General features: G+C 37.8%; 1 protein-coding gene across 1 annotated transcript; it reads left to right on the top strand.

Annotated features, from left to right (window-relative positions):
• Positions 1–393: 393 nt before the first annotated feature.
• Positions 394–21,850, top strand: SLC13A1 (solute carrier family 13 member 1). The gene is made up of 15 exons (XM_063394927.1): positions 394–492; positions 2,265–2,393; positions 3,116–3,252; positions 6,122–6,309; positions 6,903–6,960; positions 7,050–7,116; positions 7,611–7,774; positions 8,673–8,792; positions 10,010–10,108; positions 10,198–10,299; positions 15,985–16,088; positions 16,966–17,075; positions 17,725–17,886; positions 20,136–20,273; positions 20,375–21,850. Exons 1-15 carry the CDS (start codon positions 394–396, stop codon positions 20,516–20,518), a joined length of 1,821 nt encoding a protein of 606 aa, XP_063250997.1. The 3' UTR covers positions 20,519–21,850.
• The last annotated feature ends 591 nt before the right edge of the window (positions 21,851–22,441 follow it).

Genomic DNA, 22,441 nt, shown 5'->3' with positions numbered 1-22,441 from the left:
ACTGGTTTTGAACATATATTCTATGTATATTGTATGTTTTGACTTCCCACGGAAGTCAACAGTGACTGGGAGAGCACCTGAAGTTTTTATTCTAGCTCTCTAAAACCTGTTGTAATCACATAAACTTGTTCTGAGGAAGGGCAGGGAGAGAAAGTCCTGAGAGGGCTGACATCTAGCCTTGGTTTAAAGTGAACACTTATCTTATCAACCTACTGTTAATAAACTCGCTAAAACAATAAAGACCCAGATTTAATTTTAACTTGCTTTACTGGCCTGCTTTAGCAATGGCTAAAGGTGATAGCCTGGAAAAATATTAATCAGAGTCAGCTATTTAAAGTCAGACATGTTTTTTTGGCAGTTTCTTCAGGAAAGTTCATCTAACAACCATCAAACATGAAGATTCTTAGCTACCTCCTGGTTTACCGAAGGTTCCTGCTCATTGTCCTCACCCCACTGCTTTTACTTCCACTTCCACTTATCATCAAAACCAAAGTAAGTGACCTTGGAGAGATAAATATTTTGCACCTGTATGTAAAGACTGAGATTCACAGACCTTTTCAGATTAACAGGATCACAGATAGCTTGAGTTGGAAGGGACCTTAAATGAATAATGATGCCATAATTTTTGTCAACAAATTCAACTCACTGTATTTTCACAGAAATGTAGAGAAGACAGCTTCAACATATAATTCTGTACTGGATGCGTGAAGCTCTGAATCACATATTTGTTTTCTAACAACATCTGTACTACATTGAAAATATTGTTCTCATTATTATTTTTTGCACTCTTTTAAACAGCTCTGTGTGATTGACAATGGAGATGAATTGTCAGGAAAAAAGCTGCAATTACTTTTTGTTCAATGAAGGATTTTAAGTTCATCATATTTTGTTTTGTTTGATAGGAAATAACTGGAATCAGTGATCTGACAAATTCCCTCTGGTTCCTAAATAGAGCAAAATCTACGACAGGACATCATAGTTTTATTTTACTTGAAAAAAATTCTGGCATTCTCTAACTCCTGAGACAACTCCAAGTTGATGAAACAGCTATCTAAAAATGTCATTAGTGACTCTGTTTGGTACAGCTCTGATGTCAGCTGTCAGAATGAAATGGAATTCTGTGATGTGGTATCATGTGTGCATTATGCATACCATGTATGACAATACATGAAATTTTGGTTCTGAAGTCCTTGCATCACAGTTTGATGGTGGTTACAGAGCCATGTACTACACACTCCCTCATCACAGTTCCAATATTTCAGTTTCCTTTCTGAGAGGAAACTCATGGGAAATTCTTAATGTGGTAGGACTTGAGATGAACATTTGATAGGTGAATGGATATTTTCAAATTCTTTCATACGTAACAAAAATTTCTTCCCCAAAATAAATTATAGGCACAGCTGACTGACTTAGGTTTAATATTGTTGTTTTCCAGTCAAAGGTTCCAAGAGCCACATCCTTAAGCTGATCCTTTCCCAGTACAAACCATATCTGCTGCTGTTGAGTAATTTCATACCCTAACCAGGGCCACTAAGTGTTCCAAACCATTTTCTTTAAAAGCAGAAATATAAATTAAAAACTACACAAAAGAGATTTCTAGGTTTACTTCACCTCATTATATTTTTCTGGTGTTGCATTTTCCAGGCAGCATTGAAAATGATTCTCCTGGGAGAAAAAAAAGGAAAAAAGAAAAAAAATTTGTGGTTTTAAGGAGTAGAAACAAAAGATACCCACTAAAATTGCAAGCCTTAGAAACAACAGCTGTGTTTCTTGTCAGTCTTCCATGATACCTTTTTTGTTAGATATCCTTGCCTTATTGCTACTGATGACAAAAGTTCAGGAGAGAAAAAATTTGACCAATTATTGACTGTGAGTACTTCTGGAGTCTTAAAGGTTTGCTTACAGAGGCAGAATGCTTTTGATTTGTAGGAATTCATAGCCTGAGAATGCCCCAGAATGACCTAGATGATTAATTGTCCGTGAAGGAGTAGGCAGCTGACTTCTTTCCCAACTTTCCTGAGTGATAGAATTTAAATAATTTTACTATATCCTAGGAAAAAAACCTCTCTACACTTATTTTACTGACTGTGTTTCATGTCAGCAGGATTGTCAATAGCACACCATAACTACCCTAAATGTTGGTCCTTTGACTCATACTTTTTCCAGGTGTAGGGAATCTCAGTAGTGATGGAGCTGTACTATTTGAATTGTGATTTTGTTCCCCCTGGATGATCATGTTTTTATTGGTGCCTTTTGTATTGCAGGAAGCAGAATGTGCATACACATTGTTTGTAATTGCCATCTTTTGGCTCACAGAAGCTTTGCCACTGGCTGTTTCAGCTTTGCTCCCTGCCTTTATGTTCCCCTTGTTTGGTATAATGGGATCCAAGCAGGTAACCTTTATTTCTCTCTCTTTTATACTGTGCATATCAGGAATCAAAACTCCAAAAAATGAAACATATAATGTTGAAACATGGCAGGTCATGGACTTGCTGAGTGCCAATCACGATAGCTCTGCCTCAAGACTTGCTTATATGCTTTGTCTTCAGGACTTGTTCACACTTCTTTAATAATTTCTTTGATGATTTCTTCTAGATAATGGCTCAGTGTTTAGATGCCAGTTGATGGGAAAATGCTAGTTAGTTATGACGTATCCTTAATATTACAGAGGCAAAGTGTCACAACAATGACCCCATGTGCAAACTGCTGAGTATACACCTTCGTGCCAAAGAGATGAAATCACAGATAATCATAATCTAAGTCTATGTTTAAAGTTGTTATTTTACCTGTTAAATAGATAAAAAAGTAACAAAACAAACATTTAAATGTGAATGATGATTTTATCCTAAGCTTTATTTTTTTATGTTCTCTCCTAAGCTTTATTTTTATTTTGTTTTAACCATATGCATTTTGGTGCATTTATTCTTGAATCATTTTGGTTAAATGAATGAACTTAACAGTTTAATTTTAAGCAAAAAAAAAAGTCTATTTATTTCATAATATAATTTTATTGATTTTTTTCATTAAAGTGATATTACCAAATGCTAAAAGAAATCCACCATTTGATTTAAAAAATAGATTTGTTTTCATTTTTGTTTTTTTAATTTTGTTTCAGGTAGCATCTGCTTATTTTAAAGACTTTCATCTGCTGCTTATGGGAGTAATTTGTTTGGCAACATCAATAGAAAAATGGAATCTGCACAGAAGAGTGGCTTTAAAAATGGTGATGCTGGTGGGTGTCAACCCTGCATGGTATGTGCTAAACAATGTCTTGAGGGACAATAATTCTTATGGAAAGCTATGTATTCCAGAAATAATTGCCTACTGCTTTTTCCACAGTCGAAATCTAGCCTTTCTTTTCTACTCAAACAAAGTAGATATTTAAATTGATTTGAGAGGTTTGTAGGTGACACTTTAATATTTTGCTGAAATCCTAATTGAAAGTTCTCAGCAGTGCTTCTGATCATAATAAGGATCCTTCTGAACAAAAAGTATGATCAGTTTGTGAATAATATAGGGTCTTGTTTCTTGATGGTTGTTGGAACATTCCCACCCAATGCCTACAACATAAAATCTGTTCTATGCTGAATTTTTTAATTTCAGTAGTGTTTTCATAATTCTGGACATTCCTAAAAATGCAAAAGGAGTTCAAATACGCAGTGAGGGGGAAAACATCATAAAAGTAAGCAGGTGGTGGGAAAGGAAGAACACAAACATAATGTCTTTACTTAAGGTGTTTTCATTTGTCTACATATGAACAAAAATCAAAGAATAGGCACTTCCTCAGCTGGATGAGTTGACAAGGGGAATCACTCTCTGCTTATTCACTATCAACATATATCTTAGGAAGTGAAAAATCTTTCTTTGCTTGCTTTACAAACTTGCAGAAAAAGTTTAGGCTGACAGAGGCATCTGCCAGTGTACCAGTAAGGCTGCACACAAGATCTACAGAGCAAGTTTAGCTTCCCAGAATACATGGTGCTCATGACTCCTTGCCAGGAAGCAGAAAGGAAGCAAATGGTCAGAAAACCAGAAACCCCAGGTCTAAAAAATAAGATGCTTCTTACATGGTTTAACTAATAGCACTTCATAGGAATGCTGGATTATTTCTATTCCTCAGTAATTTGACTGACCTTATTTTAAATATCAGACATATTTTGATTTAGTTCTGCCTCTTTTGATAGCTGGTAGCTTTCTGTTTGGAAAAAAATCTCCTTACATTCTTGTTCTACTGCCTCCCATTATCTTGAGCTGTATTCTTGTGCTCTTAAGGGTTTTTCACAGCCCAGATTATTCTATGATCCTGTGGAGGCTTTCTGTCATTTGAGCTATGAGTCTGCTGATTAGCAGAGAAAGGTGAATATGTCTATGCAACCTGTAATGACTAGAAAGGGTAATAAAATACCAATTGTGCACTACCAAGCAAAAAGTGACTTTATAGTTGGATGTAATGTATAATATTAAGATTTGCATAAGATTCCATGTGTAATATTTTTTGAAAATAGCATGGGGAAAATAATTCAGAGAAATTTGGGATGAACAGGATAGGATATATTTTCTTATTTTGCAACCACTTTTAGAGTCCCTCATTAGAGCCCACCACATTGTACCACATGGTCACCTGACCATCCCTTATACCTGATCATCAATCCATCTAATGCTGGAAATTTATGATGAAAATAATGTTGAAATACGTCAGCAAATGTCTTCATTTGTTTTTATTTTTAAATCCCCTTGCAAGTTCTACTAAAATGGCATTTTTCTACAGTGTGAAAATTCATATTCAATGGGCTTATTCTGACCCATATTTTCTGCATAAGAAACACAATTCTTCTTCAACTCCTGTCTGAGGACTTAATCAAAAACTAACAAAATTAATGGGTTTTACACTACAGATGATAATTTATGTTGGGTTAGGTCTGTGACTTCCTGGTCTACAGATGATTTGATCACTATATAATTAGAAGTGAACAGGGAAAGACAAGGTTCTCCTACTGAGAAAAAATCCAGTTTGAAATGCTGCTATTAGCTGAAATGAAAGACCATGAGAGACATTTCAGTGGTGTTTTTACATGATCAAATAATGTTTACATGATTTTTATATAATTTCTATGTTGGCTTCATGTACTAAGTAAAACTGACATTTTTTGTGAAGCTTCTGATCAAGTCTGGGCAAAGAACTTTTCAAATTACACAGATGTCTTCTGAGAGAAGGGTGCAACACCACCCCATCCCTGCACTAAGTTCTCTTGCTATGATGATGTATGGCAAGTGTTTAATGTCACTGACAGCAATTTGGAACAGGCAGTCAAGAGGACTGTTCACATTTCCAACTCCAAGAAATGCATTAAAAACAACATTGTGACCTGTGTTCTAAATTTACAATCCAACCTCGCCAGATATGACTTGGAAAGTTTGATTTTTCAGTCGTTGATGCAATTCAGTGTATTGCATTATTATTTGTAGGAAACTTTGAAAAAGCTGAGCCAAGACCAGATTAATGAATTTTAATGACCTTCCCTTTCCCATTTAATATCAAAGATGACCCTTATGGAAGCCCAAATAATGCCTACACTTGTCTTGGTGCTCTGAATAAGAACTAAATTTTGTACCACTGAATTTTTAATATTTCTTCCTATAACAACTTAACTGGCATATCTAACAGTAATATCTAACTTAACAGTCTAAGTGACAACTCCAGGGTTTTGACCTAGACTGTACAAGACGAGGTTAATAACATCAGCAGTGTAGCCATTTCAACTTTCACTTGAATTTGTGACGTGCATGAGGCTTTTTCTTCAAACACGGTTCAAATATAGTATAATTCTGTAAATAAATATTATTGCTTCTGCTTCACTCTTTAAACACAGTTCAAATACAGTGTAACTCTAAATAAATATTATTGCTTCTGCTTCACTTTATAACATATTTGAACCTCTAAAATATGATGATTTCAATGTCTTAGATCAAGACAATTTTAATTAAAAGATGTTTCAGAATTACAAGCTTTAAATTTTCAGTGTTTCAACATTTCTGTTGACAGAGTTCTCTACTTATATTAAATAGAGTAATGATAGGAGGTGTTACTGTAGCAGTCACAGATTCTTCTCTCCTATTCCAGGCTTATGCTGGGTTTCATGGTTAGCTGTGCTTTCTTGTCAATGTGGCTCAGCAACACCTCTGCTGCTGCCATGGTGATGCCAATTGTAGAAGCTGTAGCTCAGCAGATCATCAAAGCTGAAGCGGAAGCTGATGAGCTGGAGATGTGCTGCTCCAATGGCTCCACCAACCCAGCACTGGAGCTGGACGGTAGGCGCGCTGCGGTTCTGTCCTTGCCACCCCCACTGGGCAGGAACCAACACAGCAAGCACAAATGGCCAGGGAGGCACTGGCATCATCACTGTGAGGCTTCTCTTGGACTACTCTGTGAGCTCTCTCGTGATGGCAAAGACAAATTAAAGCTGGACAGGTGCAGAAGATGGCAGCTGGATGAGAGGAGGGGAGAAGAGAAGGGGCTGGCTTATCAGCCTCTCTTATCAGCCTCATAAGATGCCTGGAAAGAAACATGACTCCAGGCTATAGATACACTAAGGCTTAAATGTTAGCACAAGAAAGGAGCTCTTTAAGCTATAAGGTGATGTTGGAAGAACAACTGAATCTGAACTGATTACCTACACAGTTGGATTGGAAATTAGAAATATTTCTCCTCATTAGAAGATTCAGATTCTGAGGAACAGGAGTCATGAAGGAGTAGGGCACAAATCAACTGTTTCTGAGATTGGTGCTTGCATATGTATCGATGGAATGATGTGAAGAGCGTGCATGGAATGAGACATGCTGATGGAGCCTTTCCAGTTTTACTCCCTTAAATGTTTTTCTGTCTTTGCATCACTGTCTTACAGAAAATATAGGAGAATATGAAAACCCAGAATGGAAAGAGAAAGAAAAACAAGTTAATGGGTAATTGTTATTAATTTAGTAAATTTTGTTCTAAGAATCCATCTAAATAGAATATCTGTTTGTTACAATACATGCCTTTGTTTTTCCAGATATAACAACAATATGGGTAGTACTGTATGTACAGTTGAAAAGGAAAATGAAAAAGGAAATGAACAGGTACTTAAAGTGGCTTTTTATTATGCAGTGAAACTTAGTTTTAACCTAAATCTCATTTCTATGCCACACCTAAAATGGCATAGGTTGCAATGAAGCTGGTTACATGTGAATAAGAAATAAAGCTGTAGTCACACACATGTACACACTTTGCTGGTACAGCTCTTTCATTACTGGTGTTGTCCTTCCATTTCACACAAGGTAAAGCAACTTCATCAGAGTAAAAACTCTATATATCAGTTGTGTGTATATGTATCAATCTATACAGAGGCAGTTCTGTAAAGATTAAGATCAGGGAAAAGACTTCAGGATTTCACTCTGCCTCCTTTTCCCTTACATGAATAATTGCATTACCAGTGTAACTGCAAACCAAACCACACTGAAGACAACTATATTGCCAGTAAATTGTCTGGCTCTTGTGAGATATCCTCAAGTTCTGTTTTTGTGCCTGATGATGAGCTGTTCTTATACATTAATTGGTGTATATACTTTCTAAGCAGAACCTACCACCTGCTGAAGCAGACAGAAAAAGCAGAAAGGACAAATACAGTGGGATTTTCAAAGTGATGTGCTTATGTGTGGCTTATTCTGCTACCATTGGAGGATTGACTACAATCACAGGAACATCGACTAATCTGATTTTTACTGAGCACTTCAATTCGTAAGAGACTATATTATTTGTATTCTTCCTATTCCAGAATTTTAATTTCCGTCTGATTTTTTGGGTCAAGAAGGAAAGCTGCTCAAGGAGACTTGAATTCTTTCACTTCTAGCATTACAAGCTCTCTCAGGAAAGCTGGAGGTGCTCAAAGAGTAACTTCTGTTCACAAAGTAAATTGGAAAACAGGCTGTTTTTACTCTGCCATTTTGCCTATCTGGCATCAATCAAATTCAACAGTAAAGCAATTTATTTCAGAGAACCAAAGCCCTTCTTTTCTTAAATGCACATGGAAGGGAGGTGTCTGCTTAAATGAACCACATTTACAGACAGCAAATTGAGACAGCCTGAAAGACACAAGGTGAGTGGAGAGATCATCCACCCGGCCAATGAACATTTATGGATATTAGTAATAAAAATTTTGATTTTAATCAGTTTTGAATCACTTATGGAAATCTAAACAGTACAAATTTCAGTGTTATTTCCACTGTTGTCTTCTACATTCATTGGAGCTTTTTCATTTGAGTGTATTTTCTTATGCAAAAGTCTAATTTGAAAAAACTCCTTTCTTTCTGTTTCTCTATAGTCCTAACAGCCCTTAAGCTGTGCATGGCCCTCCCTTGCTTACTGAACTGACTTTAGACACACCTCAGTCAGTGTCAGGTCCCCAGACCTGCTGCTTATCCATTGTTCAAATAATGGGCACAGCTGGTTCCTGTAGCAGTCGTGGTGACCAGGAACAGGAGGGGAGGGTGAGGCAAGAGGATACCACAGGCCACCTCATGCTGATGCCTGCTGCCAGCCAGAAATACTCTCCTGCAGCAGTGCTTTCTGGCAATTCTCACAGGTCTTCATTCCTTTGCAAAAGGTGAACTAAACTTTTTTTTTTGCTTTCATGCAGACGTTACCCAGGTTGTCAGTGCATCAATTTTGGATCCTGGTTTATCCTTTCCATCCCCATCGCAGTTATTATTCTGCTGCTCTCCTGGGTCTGGCTCCAGTGGCTTTTCCTTGGGTTTGAGTAAGTGAATGGTATAATCAATAAAACTAAAGGTTATTGATATAAAAGATAATTTGTACCAGGAGTAAATATTGTATCTTAGTTTCCTAGGCTCAGTAGGAAGAAAATGCAGCAACAATGATTTTGCGATCTTGATTAGTATGGCTCAGTCTCTGGATGGGACAAGAATTTTCTAAAATAAGGATCCTGGACTATTCATCCCAGTGTGAAAAGTCCATATCACAAATGGGTGCACTCACTCCGTTATAACAAACACACATCATCATTAATCAATGCATGTGTGCAAGAAGAACACTGAAATCATACATTTTTTTGACTGGAAGAGTCACCCTTTGTTGGAGTGAGGCATTGGTTTGAATACTTGAACAATGTCTGTTATAAACTGGATGATTGTATCTGTAAATGTCAGGTAAGAAACTTCTGCTTTTCCTAAATTTATATTTGATGGTGGTATGGTAGGGTTTCTGTTTCCCCACAGAGCTTGGGCTTTTCTGGTTTTGGAGAGGGCAATACCTCTTTTGGGATGATTCTTCAAAGTCTTTTTCTCCATGAGTTCACTAACATCTGGAGAGATAGGTGGGACACCAATCTTTCAAAATTACATGGCTACTTACGGTGCAAGACGTGAAAAGTGAGATCAGATTTAAGCAGACAGAATCATCCCATGCTTACCACTCCATATGTGAACATTTACAGTTTCATTTTTTTCTTGATAATGAAAAATTACCAAGAAAACTTCTTTCTCTATTCTTTGATAATGTTCTTTTAACATTGTGTAAGAGTCTTATCCAAGAATGAAGATTTGGCTTGTAGCAAACATTCTGCTGATCAATATGTAAGCTACACATGTGAGAAAAACTTTTTAATTTAAAAACAAAGTAAAGCAAAGCCATAAATTTAAAGGGACTCTCATTAAAAAGAGCTATATATTCGATTATTTTCAATTAGTTTACATGATTAAAGTTTCATCCTTCCTGGCCAAATAAGCTGGTCAATAACAGAACACATTTTGTTGCTGCCTCTGTCAATCTCCCACTGTGCATTGCAAATTAATTCCAATATACTCAATTTGGTGTGTGATAACTAAATGGGAGATATTGCACTGTAAAGTGACAATTCTACATTTCTCAAATGCTATTGATAACTGGAAAGGTTTGACACTTTTTTTCTGTATACACTATTAACTCATCATTCAATATTGCTGCTTTACATTCCAGTTTTAAAAACATGTTCAAGTGTGGCAAGAAGAAAACAGCTAGAGAAGAGGCTTCATCACAGGTGATTCAGGAGGAGTACAAGAAACTTGGACCAATTAGGTATTTCAAACTATAAATCTGCAAACAAGAGCAGGTAAATCCAAGTGTCAATTCAGGAAAATTTATAATTCATTCTACTTCTGCTGTAGCTACCCAGAAACTGTTACACTTGTCCTGTTCATTCTAATGACCCTCCTGTGGTTCACCAGAGATCCTGGCTTCATCCCAGGATGGTCTTCACTTTTCCCAAAGTAAGTGATCTCTTTTGATAAACCAACAAGAACTGTACTGTGCCTTAATTACATACCTTATTTCTTACCAATTTAAAAAAATTAAAATTCATTCAATATTCCAGAAATATGCCAGGCCAAAGTTGTTGCAAACCTTTGCAGTGTATACAGAAGATAAACTCCAGCAACTTCACATATGTATGTGAGAACAACTGAAATGTTTTATACCTGTTACAGGATAAAATAAAGTGCCTCTTAAGAGGGATTATTACTAGATTTTAGGCTTAGTGAGGGAAAATGCATAATAATTGATGCCACAGTACCCCTCGTCCTCATCAAATATGAAATTTAAAGAATAAATCTGGTGAGAATTTTTTGATCCACTGCCCTTAGTGAAAGCACACTTAAATGCATACAGGCCAACATCCCCTGCTTTGACAACTGAAATTAATGATATCAATTACTGTCCATTCATACATAATTCCCTTAAAGTCATAGTTCAACTAAATGCCAAACAGTCAAGAACTATTGTATTTTTTTGCCTTCTGCTGCAACTTCTCCAGGATCACCTGGATTTCTTTCCCTAAGTAATCAGTCAGTTTTACAGGAACTTATATTACCGTGATATCTCCTTTTCTCATGCTGTAATTACTGCAATTTCAATTCTGGTTTTCTGTGATAAAGTTTCAAGTTTTGCTCTGGAGTGGTGGGAAGTAGTTATAGGATTGGGACAAACAAGACTTAATGCTGTTTAGGTCCTTAACATTTATTACCAGCTATCCCAAAAGCCAGTTTGAGACTAGGTGGGTAATTTTCCATTTTGTTTTCCTGTGTGTTTGTGACAAATGACATGTGAATACACGTACATCATGCCTTCTCTCTTTGAATATATTTCCACCACTTACACATCTTCCCAGTGCTTTTCCAGAAAGTCTGGGAGGGGATGTCACAAGGAATAATTGTAGCACTTTGAAGATTTAAAGGGTAACACAAAATTATTTTGTGCAAAAAATACCATTAAAAAGTGTATTAAAAACAAAGGCTGTTTTAAAATTATTTACTTTTAATCATCAGAAAAGATTTGAAAAAGAACATTTGTTTTTCCCTTATAACAACAGCAGACCTGATGATCAGTGTCTAATATGAAACACTACTCTTGAAAGGGTTTTGGAGTGGTGACCTAATTAAGCAATCAGCTAGCTAAACAATCAGGCTGGGTTGGCTTCTCTTCCTGCTTCCTATTAACACCCAGTGCTCACCCAGCATTGTTTAAAGAGATACATATTAAACTGAAAAACAGGCAAACAACCTTTCAAATATGGGACTTACGGTTCAAATGACTTTTTTCCCATCCAGAGAGCTACACATTCCTGTTTGAAGCAGGTTATCATTGTCTGAGGATTTTGTTCATTGGAAGAGAAAAACAGAACATTCTTGAAAAGGAGTAGGGTTACAGGTTCTCCACAGGGATGTTACTTTGTGGATGCCCTCTAATGTGGTACTTGGAAGGAACTGCAAGCGTGTGTCAGATCACATTGGGCCAAATTATGTTGTAATTTGGGTGAGGTAACCTGAAGAGAAACAAAACTTTCCTTATGCACTTTAAGAAGAAAGACTTTCTTACTATTTATACCCTGAGTATTTCTAGATATCTTTAGTTTATCAATCAGTTATATTTACAGTCATAAGACCAGTACATTACGTTAATACTTTCTGAGGAAAAAAACTTCTCAGTGAAAATACCTGAGTGGGGCATAGGATCAGCATTGGTACAGTGTGAGCAAGGCATATACTTGGAAATAAAACCCAAACCAAAGAAATAGGAAAAAACCCTCAGATCTTATGAACTGTACCTCAGTCACTGTGATGTCCAAGAGGCTTGTGTCAGTGCACTGAACTGCAGACTACATCTTTACACATTTGTTCCCTAAGGCCCCTGCATATAAAATTGCTCAGTGTTTTGGATTTAAGTACAGAGATAGAGATGTTCACAACTTCTTTAAGTTTATGGTACAGGAAACAACTATAAGGAAATATTCTCCACACTTACAGAAATCTGATCACTCTTGCTTTCCACAGGGTTTTATCCCACAGTCTCAAGAAGGCCTAAGGGAAGTTCTGCCACCTGAAAAGAGCTTTTACCTTATGAAAAGCCACAATGTCGCCCCTGGACTAGTTAGTGGGTCCTATTAGCTGGGAATTGCACCACCCTCAGGGTCTTTAACCAGAAAGGGCTGTCTGATTCTTTATTCTAACATGCTGAAATCAAAAGAGTTACACTGTTCTGTGTGTTAAACCCAGTAGGATTTTGCTTTATTTAAACCTGAATTTCCAGAATGAAACCAGGCTTGATGTTAGGGTGGCAAAGCCCAGGTTCCTCAGATTTTGGAATTTGCTAATTTCCTTGATAGTCATGTCTGTTGTCAAACCAAAAAAGACAAATTAACATTGCTTTCTGTCTGAATATAGCTTCCAGCTATCTATTTTTGTTTCTCTCCGTTGGATTAAAAACTCTTCTGTGTATTAAAAGTATATGTATCTTGTGATTATATCACCTTATAAGCTTTTAGTTGACAAACTAAATGAAATGCTTAAATCTTTGTTTCAAACAAAATTTCCCATCACTCTCACCACCCATGTTCATGTTCTCAGACCCTTGTGTGCATCCTCACATTACTGAATACCACTTTAATATGTAAACTGATATTTTTGAAATCCTAGCAGAAATACCTCTGTTTAATAACGTTACCTTCATACTTTTTAAGAGCTACTTTTTATACTGTCAGCAAGTTTTTAATCCACATTTCTGCTGTAACAGTATTGAGTAGAGCCCATTATGTCCAGCTTTATCAGATGCTTTTCAAAAATACATTACCTCTACCAGGATGTTTTAATAGATATTGTATAACACTACAGAGAGCAGCACAGGGTAAAAATGTGTGTTTCCTCCCCATCTGTTGACAGCACAGGATCACACATCATTTCTGCTGCAGCAGTTTCCTTCTATGTCCTGGTCTGATTCCAGGCTGTAGGATATTAGCTTCAATTAAAGGAGTTCCAGGTTGGCCTTTGGCCTTTGGATTTATGACCCTCATAAGAAACAGAAAGTTCTTTCAGTTTCTCATAAGAAACAGAAACATTGAGCTGCAACTGATTACAGCTGATGTAGGCAAGATGGGCTTCCCTCACTCCTCCTCAGATAATTCCCTGAATGTACTGTATTTTTTTCTTCATGATTTACTGCTTTCTTTACTTCTAATACAAGACCTCTATGTATTTTTTGTCCACAGCCATGTTCTCCACAATGATCTCAGTTGGAGTCATTGTGAAATCTCCTGAATCAACAGGTTTTTTTGCTTCCTTATAGCACAATCAGATTTGCAGTCTTATAAGCAGGTAGATGTTATATAAGCAGTTGTGTTATAACTTGGATAAATAGGCTTTAGAAAAGAATAATCTCAAAATTTCATATTGATTGAAAAGCTTCTGTTTGGAATGGCATCATGTGTGTGTCCTCACAATAGTTTGACTGATGGTAGGATGCTCTGTGTGTCCCAAGCAGGTCTTTTGAGAATAGTATTTTGCATGAGGGATACTAAGTTTGTGAGCAAATGTTGCACTCCCTAGTTCAACTAGAGTAAGTGCAGAGTCCTGCACCTGAGGAGGAACAATCCCTGCAGGAAGGGGGCTCCAGGATCACCTTGACAATGTCTAAAACTACATGGGAGGGAGCAAAGAAGAAAGAGCCAGGCGCTTCTTAAGGGGGCTCAGTAACAGGATGAGAGACAATGGGCAAAAAATGAGACTTACAGGATCCCTCCTGAATATCACGAAATGTTTTTTACCTGTGATGGTGACCCAGAGAAGTTTTGGATTTTCCATCCTTGGAGATATTAAAAAACTGTCTGAACACAGCCCTGGGCAGCTGGCTCTGAGTGACTCTGCCTGAGCAGAGGGGGCTGGACCAGACAACCTCCTGAGGCCCCTTTCAAACTCAACCATTATACAAAAATGGAGCTGTCTGGAGGAAAGTGACAGCATGGATTGTTTCTGTATCTAGATCTCGCTTTCCTTCAAAACTTCTAGCAAGTCTTAAAAGAATGTAGGATAGGATCCAAGAGGAAGAGATTTTGGCTGTCTAGATCTGGTGCATCTGGTCTTAAGATAAAGATGATATACAGGCAGAACCTCCTGCCTTAAGAAACCATACAAATATAATAATATTTTTTCAAAATGTATTTTTTATGGAAAATAGAAAGCAGGAACAGGAAGCAGGACACAGAAAATATTAGAGAATCACTTCAACTTCTATGGGATCTTCATTTTGTGAAACCCTAAGTGTTAGCTAAAATTATGCTGGTTTTGGTGTAAATCAACTATGAATATTAAGGTTTTTGTTTGAATTTCACCTAACAAAGCAAAGGGAAACATCAGATTAGATATTTGTAGCATATAACTGAGAGAATTTTTTTTTCCTTTCAGTGAAAAGCTCTGGTTCAGCAGAGATGAACATTAAGCTGCTGGGAAGATCTGATGGGAAGTTATTATTGGACCTAGTGTAGCTGAATATTTAGAAAGCATATGGTCTGAGGCTCAGAGAACAAATATATTGGTGTATTGGTTCAAAAAATCTTATAGAAGAACTTAGAGAAAATAGAAAAAACCACCAAGGTTAAGAAAATGTTTGCTTAGCTGTCTTCAGTAAGAATTCTATTCATTTTAATCACCATTGTGACTGAAATCAGACAGACTGGGATATGTCACCAGCTAACATTGCATAACAGGCTTGGACGTGTTCAAGTGGCCTTACAGCTCAGCTTTGCACCTTGCCTGATCTTGGGGCTATTCTTTACAAGTTAGAAGGATATTGAAGCAGTTTAAGAAACAGTAGTGCAAACAGTTCTTAGGCACTGGAAATGACCAAAACAAACACGACCCTTGTGACTGTGACCCTAGTAATAACAGTCACAGGAGGATGATAATGAAGCTCTGCTGCCTTTCCTCAGCTACAAAAGCTCTGCCCTTTGTGGGTGTGCACTGTGCTCTTTAAGGCCTCTTAAACTGATTCTATTGCAGAGCATATTAAAATTATTAAATTTATCAATCAGCTGTGAAAACTAGTTATTTAAACATCAGCTACTCCTGAATAGTCCCCTCTCCCAGCTTATTTCTGTGTGGCAAAGCAACACATGCTTACTAAAAATGTTTATTTATGAATTTACAGGGCCTGCACCAAAAATTTCTATAGCTGTGAGAAGCTGACCTTGATTGTCTCCCAGGTGCCTACCCAGCCAATTTCTCACTGCCTCTCCTCAACAGGACAGGGGAGAAAATAAGGTCAAAAAGCTGTGGGTCAGGATAAAGACAGGGATAACTGATTGCTTATCAGTTACCATTATGGGCAGACTTGATATGGGAAAAATTAACTGCAAATTAAAAACAGATTGGGATGGTGAGAAACAAAGACAAAAATGGAAATATTTCCCCCATCTTCTTTTTTCCAGGCTAAATCTGACTCCTCCATTCTTTACTCCTCTACCTCTTTCCACCACACCTAGTGGTGCAAGGGATGAAGAACAGAGGATTATGTTCAGTCCACAGCAGACTGTGGACTTTTCTGCTCTATCCTCTTCTTCTCGCCTCTCCCCCTTCTCCTGATGATACATATATTTACGTGGGTTTTTTTTCTTGTTAACTTCTCCTTAGGTATAAAAGCTACATTACGGATTCAACAGCTGCCTTAGTAATAGGCCTCCTGTTCTTTATTATTCCAGCCAAAATATTGCCTAGGACATCAAATGGAGAAAACAGTTGAGTATATTTTGATGTTGATTTTATTACAATAAGGTATCTAAGATGCTACTGTAAATGTAACTTACTGCACTGGTTAGAGGAATGTTGTTAAATACTAATGCTGAAGTCTCAGTAGAGGATATAAAGCACTGGGGTGTAAAGCATCCCTGGCTTGGAAGTTGGAGCCAACAATTACACAATGTGAGCAGCAGGAGTTAGTGCTGTGCAGGAAGCTGCTGCCTGCAGCCCACGGACACCAATGGAAAACACCTTCCCAGTGACTGCAGTGGGTTTGGAATGGGTCTGCATGGGGCAGGGCTAGGCTTATGTTTTGAAAATGTTACTACTTGATCAGGGTACCCTATAAAACTCAAAACTGTACATTAATTCATTATCATGTAATTTTTCCTCTTTAAAATGGATTTTTTGTTTAAAGTACACCTCTGGCTTGTCCTCTTTATGCATTCAGTTGTGCTATTGAAAACAATGGGATCTAGGGGTTCACAGAGAATGCAAGGTCAAAAACCTAAATGGGTCGAAGTGAAACAGCATTTGCTCAGCAATCTGTCTGAATAGCACAGTTTTACTGAGTAAATCACACTCATTGATATCATACAGCTGCCTTCCACATAGGGAAGGTGGGGAAAGGGGCCAGTGCTCCACTGGTGGAAACCATCACAGCTCTAGTCTCTCCAAGCCATGAATTTTCCCCAGTCAAAGATCTGTCCCAGGAAGTGCAGGTTGTTTCTATCAGACTTTGTTCATGTTGTGACAATGGGGGTTTTGTCTTTGAATTTTGTCCTCGTCAGGGAGATTATTTCAAGAGCTCCTCAATATGTTTTTAAATGTTGGTTGGGGCACTATATATATATATATTTTTTTTTTTTCCTCTAGCTGTCTTTGCTTACACTCCACTGATTACTTGGAAGGAATTTCAGTCATGCATGCCCTGGGAAATAGCTATTCTTGTTGGTGGCGGGTTTGCACTGGCAGACGGCTGCGAGGTAATGTAATTTATAGAAAATACTGAACAATTAATGTGCATCAGTAGCAATTCAGACATGCAGTGAATTTACAGTTATTCTCTTGTTTTCACAAGTTATTCTGTAGCAATATTGAAGAGGATAACTGCGACAAATGTTCAAGATGTTCAGAAAGCAGGTTTAGAAAAAAGAAGTTTCCTATATCTTCCAAAATTATGCACAATGACGACTACTGTTTCTTATTTAATTTAAGGGGGCAGGGGTTGTGAAGACAGACTGTTTCCAAAGCCTTAGAGTTAATGGCACTGAGATAATTCCCATTTGGACCCTCATGGACTCCAGTAAATCAAGGAGCTTTGGACCTAGACTCTGGTTATGAAGCCTAAAATATTCATATTATCGTAGTCTGATTAAGACTCCTCTAACCATCTCAGAGATGCAAATGTAAATAAATAGAATATAGTTTGCATGGGGTCCTATAGGGCACCATCAAATTAGAAAAATGGTCTTAAAAATATGCTGGAGAAATATGGAAAATATTTCAGATTTTTCTCTTTTACCTAAATACTTCATAATTAACAGATCAGTTAAGTTCTATCATATACCATTTTTAAAATTTTCCTGTCAGTGACTTGCTAAACATAATCATTTTCTCACACTCATTATGCAGGTTTCAAAACTTTCTGAGTGGGTAGCAAGTAAATTGACCCCTCTAGGATCACTACCCTTGTGGCTGATTATCCTCATATCCTGCCTTATTGTCACTTCAGTAACAGAAGTAGCCAGCAACCCAGCTACCATTACGATCTTTCTGCCCATACTATCTCCTTTGGTGAGTATAACAAGCTTATTTTTAATCATCTACTCTTATTGCTTATTGCTTATTTTTCAGAATCTACTCTATGATCCATGTAATCATGCAGTTGCTCAAAGAAGGAGTTTTAAAAAGCCTCAATAAAATACTTTGCACAGGTTTTTTGCTATCCTGTATTGTGCATTGGATACTTGGTTGCTTTAGGTGTTTCTAACAAGAGATGCTGAAAGATCAGTAAAATTGGATAAAAGTTCCTTTTATGATTTAAACCCAGACAGCAACCAAGCCAAAGGCAGCCACTCACTCACTCTTGCAGCATCAGAGTCCTAGACAGAATTAGCAGGGGGAAAGCTGGAAAACTCATGAGTTCAGATGAAGACAATTTAACAGGGAAAGCAAAAGCCCCATGTGTAAGCAAAGCAAAACAAGTAATTAATTCACTGCTTCTCCTGGTCAAGCTGCTGTTCAGCCATCTCCAGGAGAGCAGGGCCCCATCACACATAACAGCTACTCAAGGTAAGAAATGCCACAACTCCAAACTCTCCCCACCTTATGTACTGAGCACCATGCCATATGGTATGGAATATTCCTTGGTCAGTTGGGGTCAGCTGTCCTGACTGTGTCTCCTACAAATTCCACCCCAGCCTCCTCATCAGCGTGGCAGTGAGAAAAATAGAAAGGCCTTTGCTCTGTGTAAGTACTGCTCAGCCAGAAGAAAAACATCCCTATATTGTCAACACTGTGTTCAGCACAAATCCAAAACCTACAAGCCACTGCGAAGAAAATTACTTCAGTAAACTCCAGTACAGTTCAACATGTGAAAATTGCTGCTGTCATTACTATTTGTGAACATTTGAAGCTCTTAAAAGGACAGTTCTCTTAGGGCTTCTTCAGGACTGCATCTTCAGCAAAAATGGTTATCACTGCAGGTTGACACAAAGAGAAGAGAGGGCTAATACATATGCTTTGTATGTAACTCACATTTCTTCTGTCCTTAGATCAGTTCTGTTCTTTCTTCTCATCTTTATCAATACAGCCAATTATTTCTTCTTCAAAACTTCCTGATTGTCTTCTAGTCTGTACCTTTTCCTCTTGGCCAGCCTTGATACATACTAATGCCTTTTGCTTTCAAAGAAATGTTACTCCTATTTTCACAGAGTTACAGAATCATTTAGATTGGAAAAGATTTGTGAGATCACCATGTCCAATCTTTGACTGATAACTACTTTGCCAAATAACCATGACACTAAGTGTTCCGTCCAATTGTTTTTTGGACACTTCCAGAGATGATGACTCCACCACCTCCATAGAGAGTCCATTCCGATGCTTAGCAACTCTTTCAATAAAGAAATTCTTCCTGATGTCCAACCTGAGTCTCCCTTGGTGCAGCTTGAGGCCATGTCCTCTTTTCCTATCATTAGTTTTCTGGGAGAAGGGACCAAGCCCCACCACCCTCCTTTCAGGAAGTTGTAGAGAATGATAACGTCTCCCCTGCGACGCCTTTGCCCAGACTGACCACCCCCAGCCCCTTCAGCTGCGCTTCCTAAGGATTTGTGCTCCCAAGCCTTCCCCAGCTCCATTGCCCTCCTCTGGACACGCTCCAGCCCCTCGATGTCTTTCTACTAATGAGGGGCCCAGAACTGGACACAGCATTCAAAGTGTGGCCACAACAGTGCTGAGTACAGGGGACAGACACTGCCCTGGTCCTGCTGGCCACACCATTGCTGATACAGATGAGGATGGCATTGGCCTTTTTGGCCAGCTGGGCACAATGCTGGCCCATGTTCAGCTCCTGTCAAGGAACACAGCCAGGTCCTTTTCCACCTGGCATCTTTGCAGCCACTTTGCCACAGCCTGTGGTGCTGCCTGCCATTGTGACCCTGGAATTTTGTCTTGTTGAACCTTATCCACCCAGCCTGTCCAGATCCCTCTGCAGAGCCTTCCTACTCCTGCTGGAGACTCCCACCCAACACTCCCACAGAATGTAGTGTTATTCACAACTTTACTGAGGGTACACACTAACCCTTCATCTGGATTATCAATAATGTAATATATACAAATTCAGCTTTATCATCTTTATTGCAGTGTTTTTGCTTTTCGTGCCTGTATAATGTTCTTTAAAAATAATTTACTAAAAAGGGTGTTTTCTCATTGTTTAATCTGGCAAAGTTTAATTCACATTTCACTTGTGTTAATAGAGGAACTTTGTATACCTGTATTTAATTTGGCAAATCCCTTGACAGCTATACTCTTTCATTTTTTGGTAGGCTGAAGCCATTCACGTGAACCCACTTTTCATTTTGATACCTGCTACCTTGTGTACTTCCTTTGCATTCCTGCTTCCTGTAGCAAACCCAGCCAATGCCATTGTGTTTTCATATGGTCATTTAACTGTTATGGACATGGTGAGTTTTAAGCAAAAAGTCCTAAAGGGGATTTTTGGCATTTAAAAATTTTTCTTCAGTGTCTTGATGCATGTTTCTGCTTTCTTTTTCCTCTCCTTTAGGTGAAAGCTGGCTTGGGCATTAACATCATCGGAGTTGCTGTAGTTATGCTTGCAATTATGACATGGATAGTGCCTATATTTGATCTCTATGCTTACCCCAGCTGGGCACCCAGCATTCCATCTACAAATGGCACTGGGCTGTAAAAAAAAAAGGTTTTTTTTTCTCACATGTGGTCACTTAAAATGCTTTCGGTCACCACAGTGATAAGGATCTACATTATTATAAATGCTGTATTTCACAGTCCCAGAGATGATCCAGTCTGAGAGTCTAATCAGGAAGAGTGCTAGACTTTCTAAAGATCATAGTTAGATCAGGTTTCTATTCTAGTTCAGCTAGTCTGAATTTTTATATCTTCATGTTATGAAGGAAAAAAATAAATGTGCATAGCCATTATCACTGACAATTTGCCCCCATTCTCAGGGTAGCAGAATAATGAAATTTAGATTTTATTATTTCAAATATAAATCCTTGTTATTATTATTTGGGGGTTATCAGAGAGCATGTTGGTTTTCTGTTTTCTAGATTCAAGCTCTGTTTGAAACAGTGTTGATCACAAACAAAAGATCAGGGAGGAGACTGTCTTGAACCCGTAGTTTACAGACCCATCAAAAATGCACAAAAAATGGAGAAGAGCGGCATGACTACTTACACAGCACTTTATCTATTAAGCACCTTGTAACCTGGAAGGAGAATGCATACTTAAGCATTGTTTAGACTACATCCTCCCAGGACCTCATTAAAATACATTGTTGCTCTTGTAAAAAAAAAAAAAAAAATATATATATATATATATATACTTCTCTAGATAGATGTATATTGATAGATCTGAGTTGATCTGTACAAATGGACACTAAATTATCATCATACCTCTCTGCAAAAATAGATATATCCCCTTGACGAATGAAACCCTAATACAGAGCTGAAGATTTAGCAGTCAATCTGTCAATCAAGTGCATCTTCACCAGGAAGCTCATGATATCTGCAGGACAGGTGGCAGTTTAATCTTACCAGACTGTGTTAATATTGTAATGTTCTAAACACAAAACAGTGCAATGTGGTCAGAATGTAAGTTGGAGTTCAAAGTTATCTTCAAATAATGATATTTTATTTGGTTGTTACGTGTTTTTCATGTAAAGACTACAGCCTTTCCTGTTGTGGATATCTGTGATAATTTGTAAAGAGCGTGTAATTAGTAGTCTGAATGAAAGATGCATATATTTAGATTGGATCATGGCTTGGGACATCTGTATGATAGTAGTAAACATCAATCTGTCTTTTAAAGATAGTGTCCATGTTTCTTAACAACAACAACCAAAAATGCTTTTGGTATTTGGTTAGTGGTTTACATTTATTTTTGGTAGTGCGTATTTAGAGATGTCAGTCATGACTTCTGTAATGCCAGAATGCAGTGTTTAACACTGTATATGTGGTTTGCTTCCTGTGGCTGTTAGTTGCAGGTTCAGCTGTGTTGAATTATAAAAGAAGCACTTTTTCTTAATGAATGGTTTTGTGTAAGTATTGAAGTAAGTACTGGTGCATGACACCACACTTTTAAACCTGATTGAGGCTGCTATCACAATTTTTTTATACAGTGGCAAAATAGGGCTATGACTATCACTGGGGCAATCAGGAGCTGCCATGATACAAATAATGTTTATTGATTAACTTTACAGATATACAATATCTGTTGGCTAAATTAAGCCAGGTACCAGAGGGAAATGCTGATATAAGAACTAAACCAAGATACAAGTCCTGGATTATATCATATGGTATTTGTTGCATATGCAGTGCAGGAGCTCGTGGCCTGTTCAGGCCTTTGGTCCTGCAGACACACAGAGGAGGACCAGCAAACAGTGCTCTTACTTTAAGGTATCACCTTCCAGTTCTGTCAGAAATTTCCTGATTATTCAAGAGCAGTGGAAACAGTGAATCACAGTATTTCAAGTGGAAGGGATCTCAGAAGCATCCAGTCTTGCTCAAAGCAAGGTTATTACTCTGTTCAGACCAGGTTGCTCAGGGATTTGTCTACTCATCTTGAAACTCTCCAACATGAAACCCAAAATGCA

Source organism: Prinia subflava, chromosome 4 (genome assembly GCF_021018805.1).
Source record: "Prinia subflava isolate CZ2003 ecotype Zambia chromosome 4, Cam_Psub_1.2, whole genome shotgun sequence".
NCBI classification, from domain to species: Eukaryota; Metazoa; Chordata; class Aves; order Passeriformes; family Cisticolidae; genus Prinia; species Prinia subflava.
The sequence above is the reverse complement of the archived record's forward strand: the minus strand, read 5'-3'. Positions and strand labels throughout refer to the sequence as shown.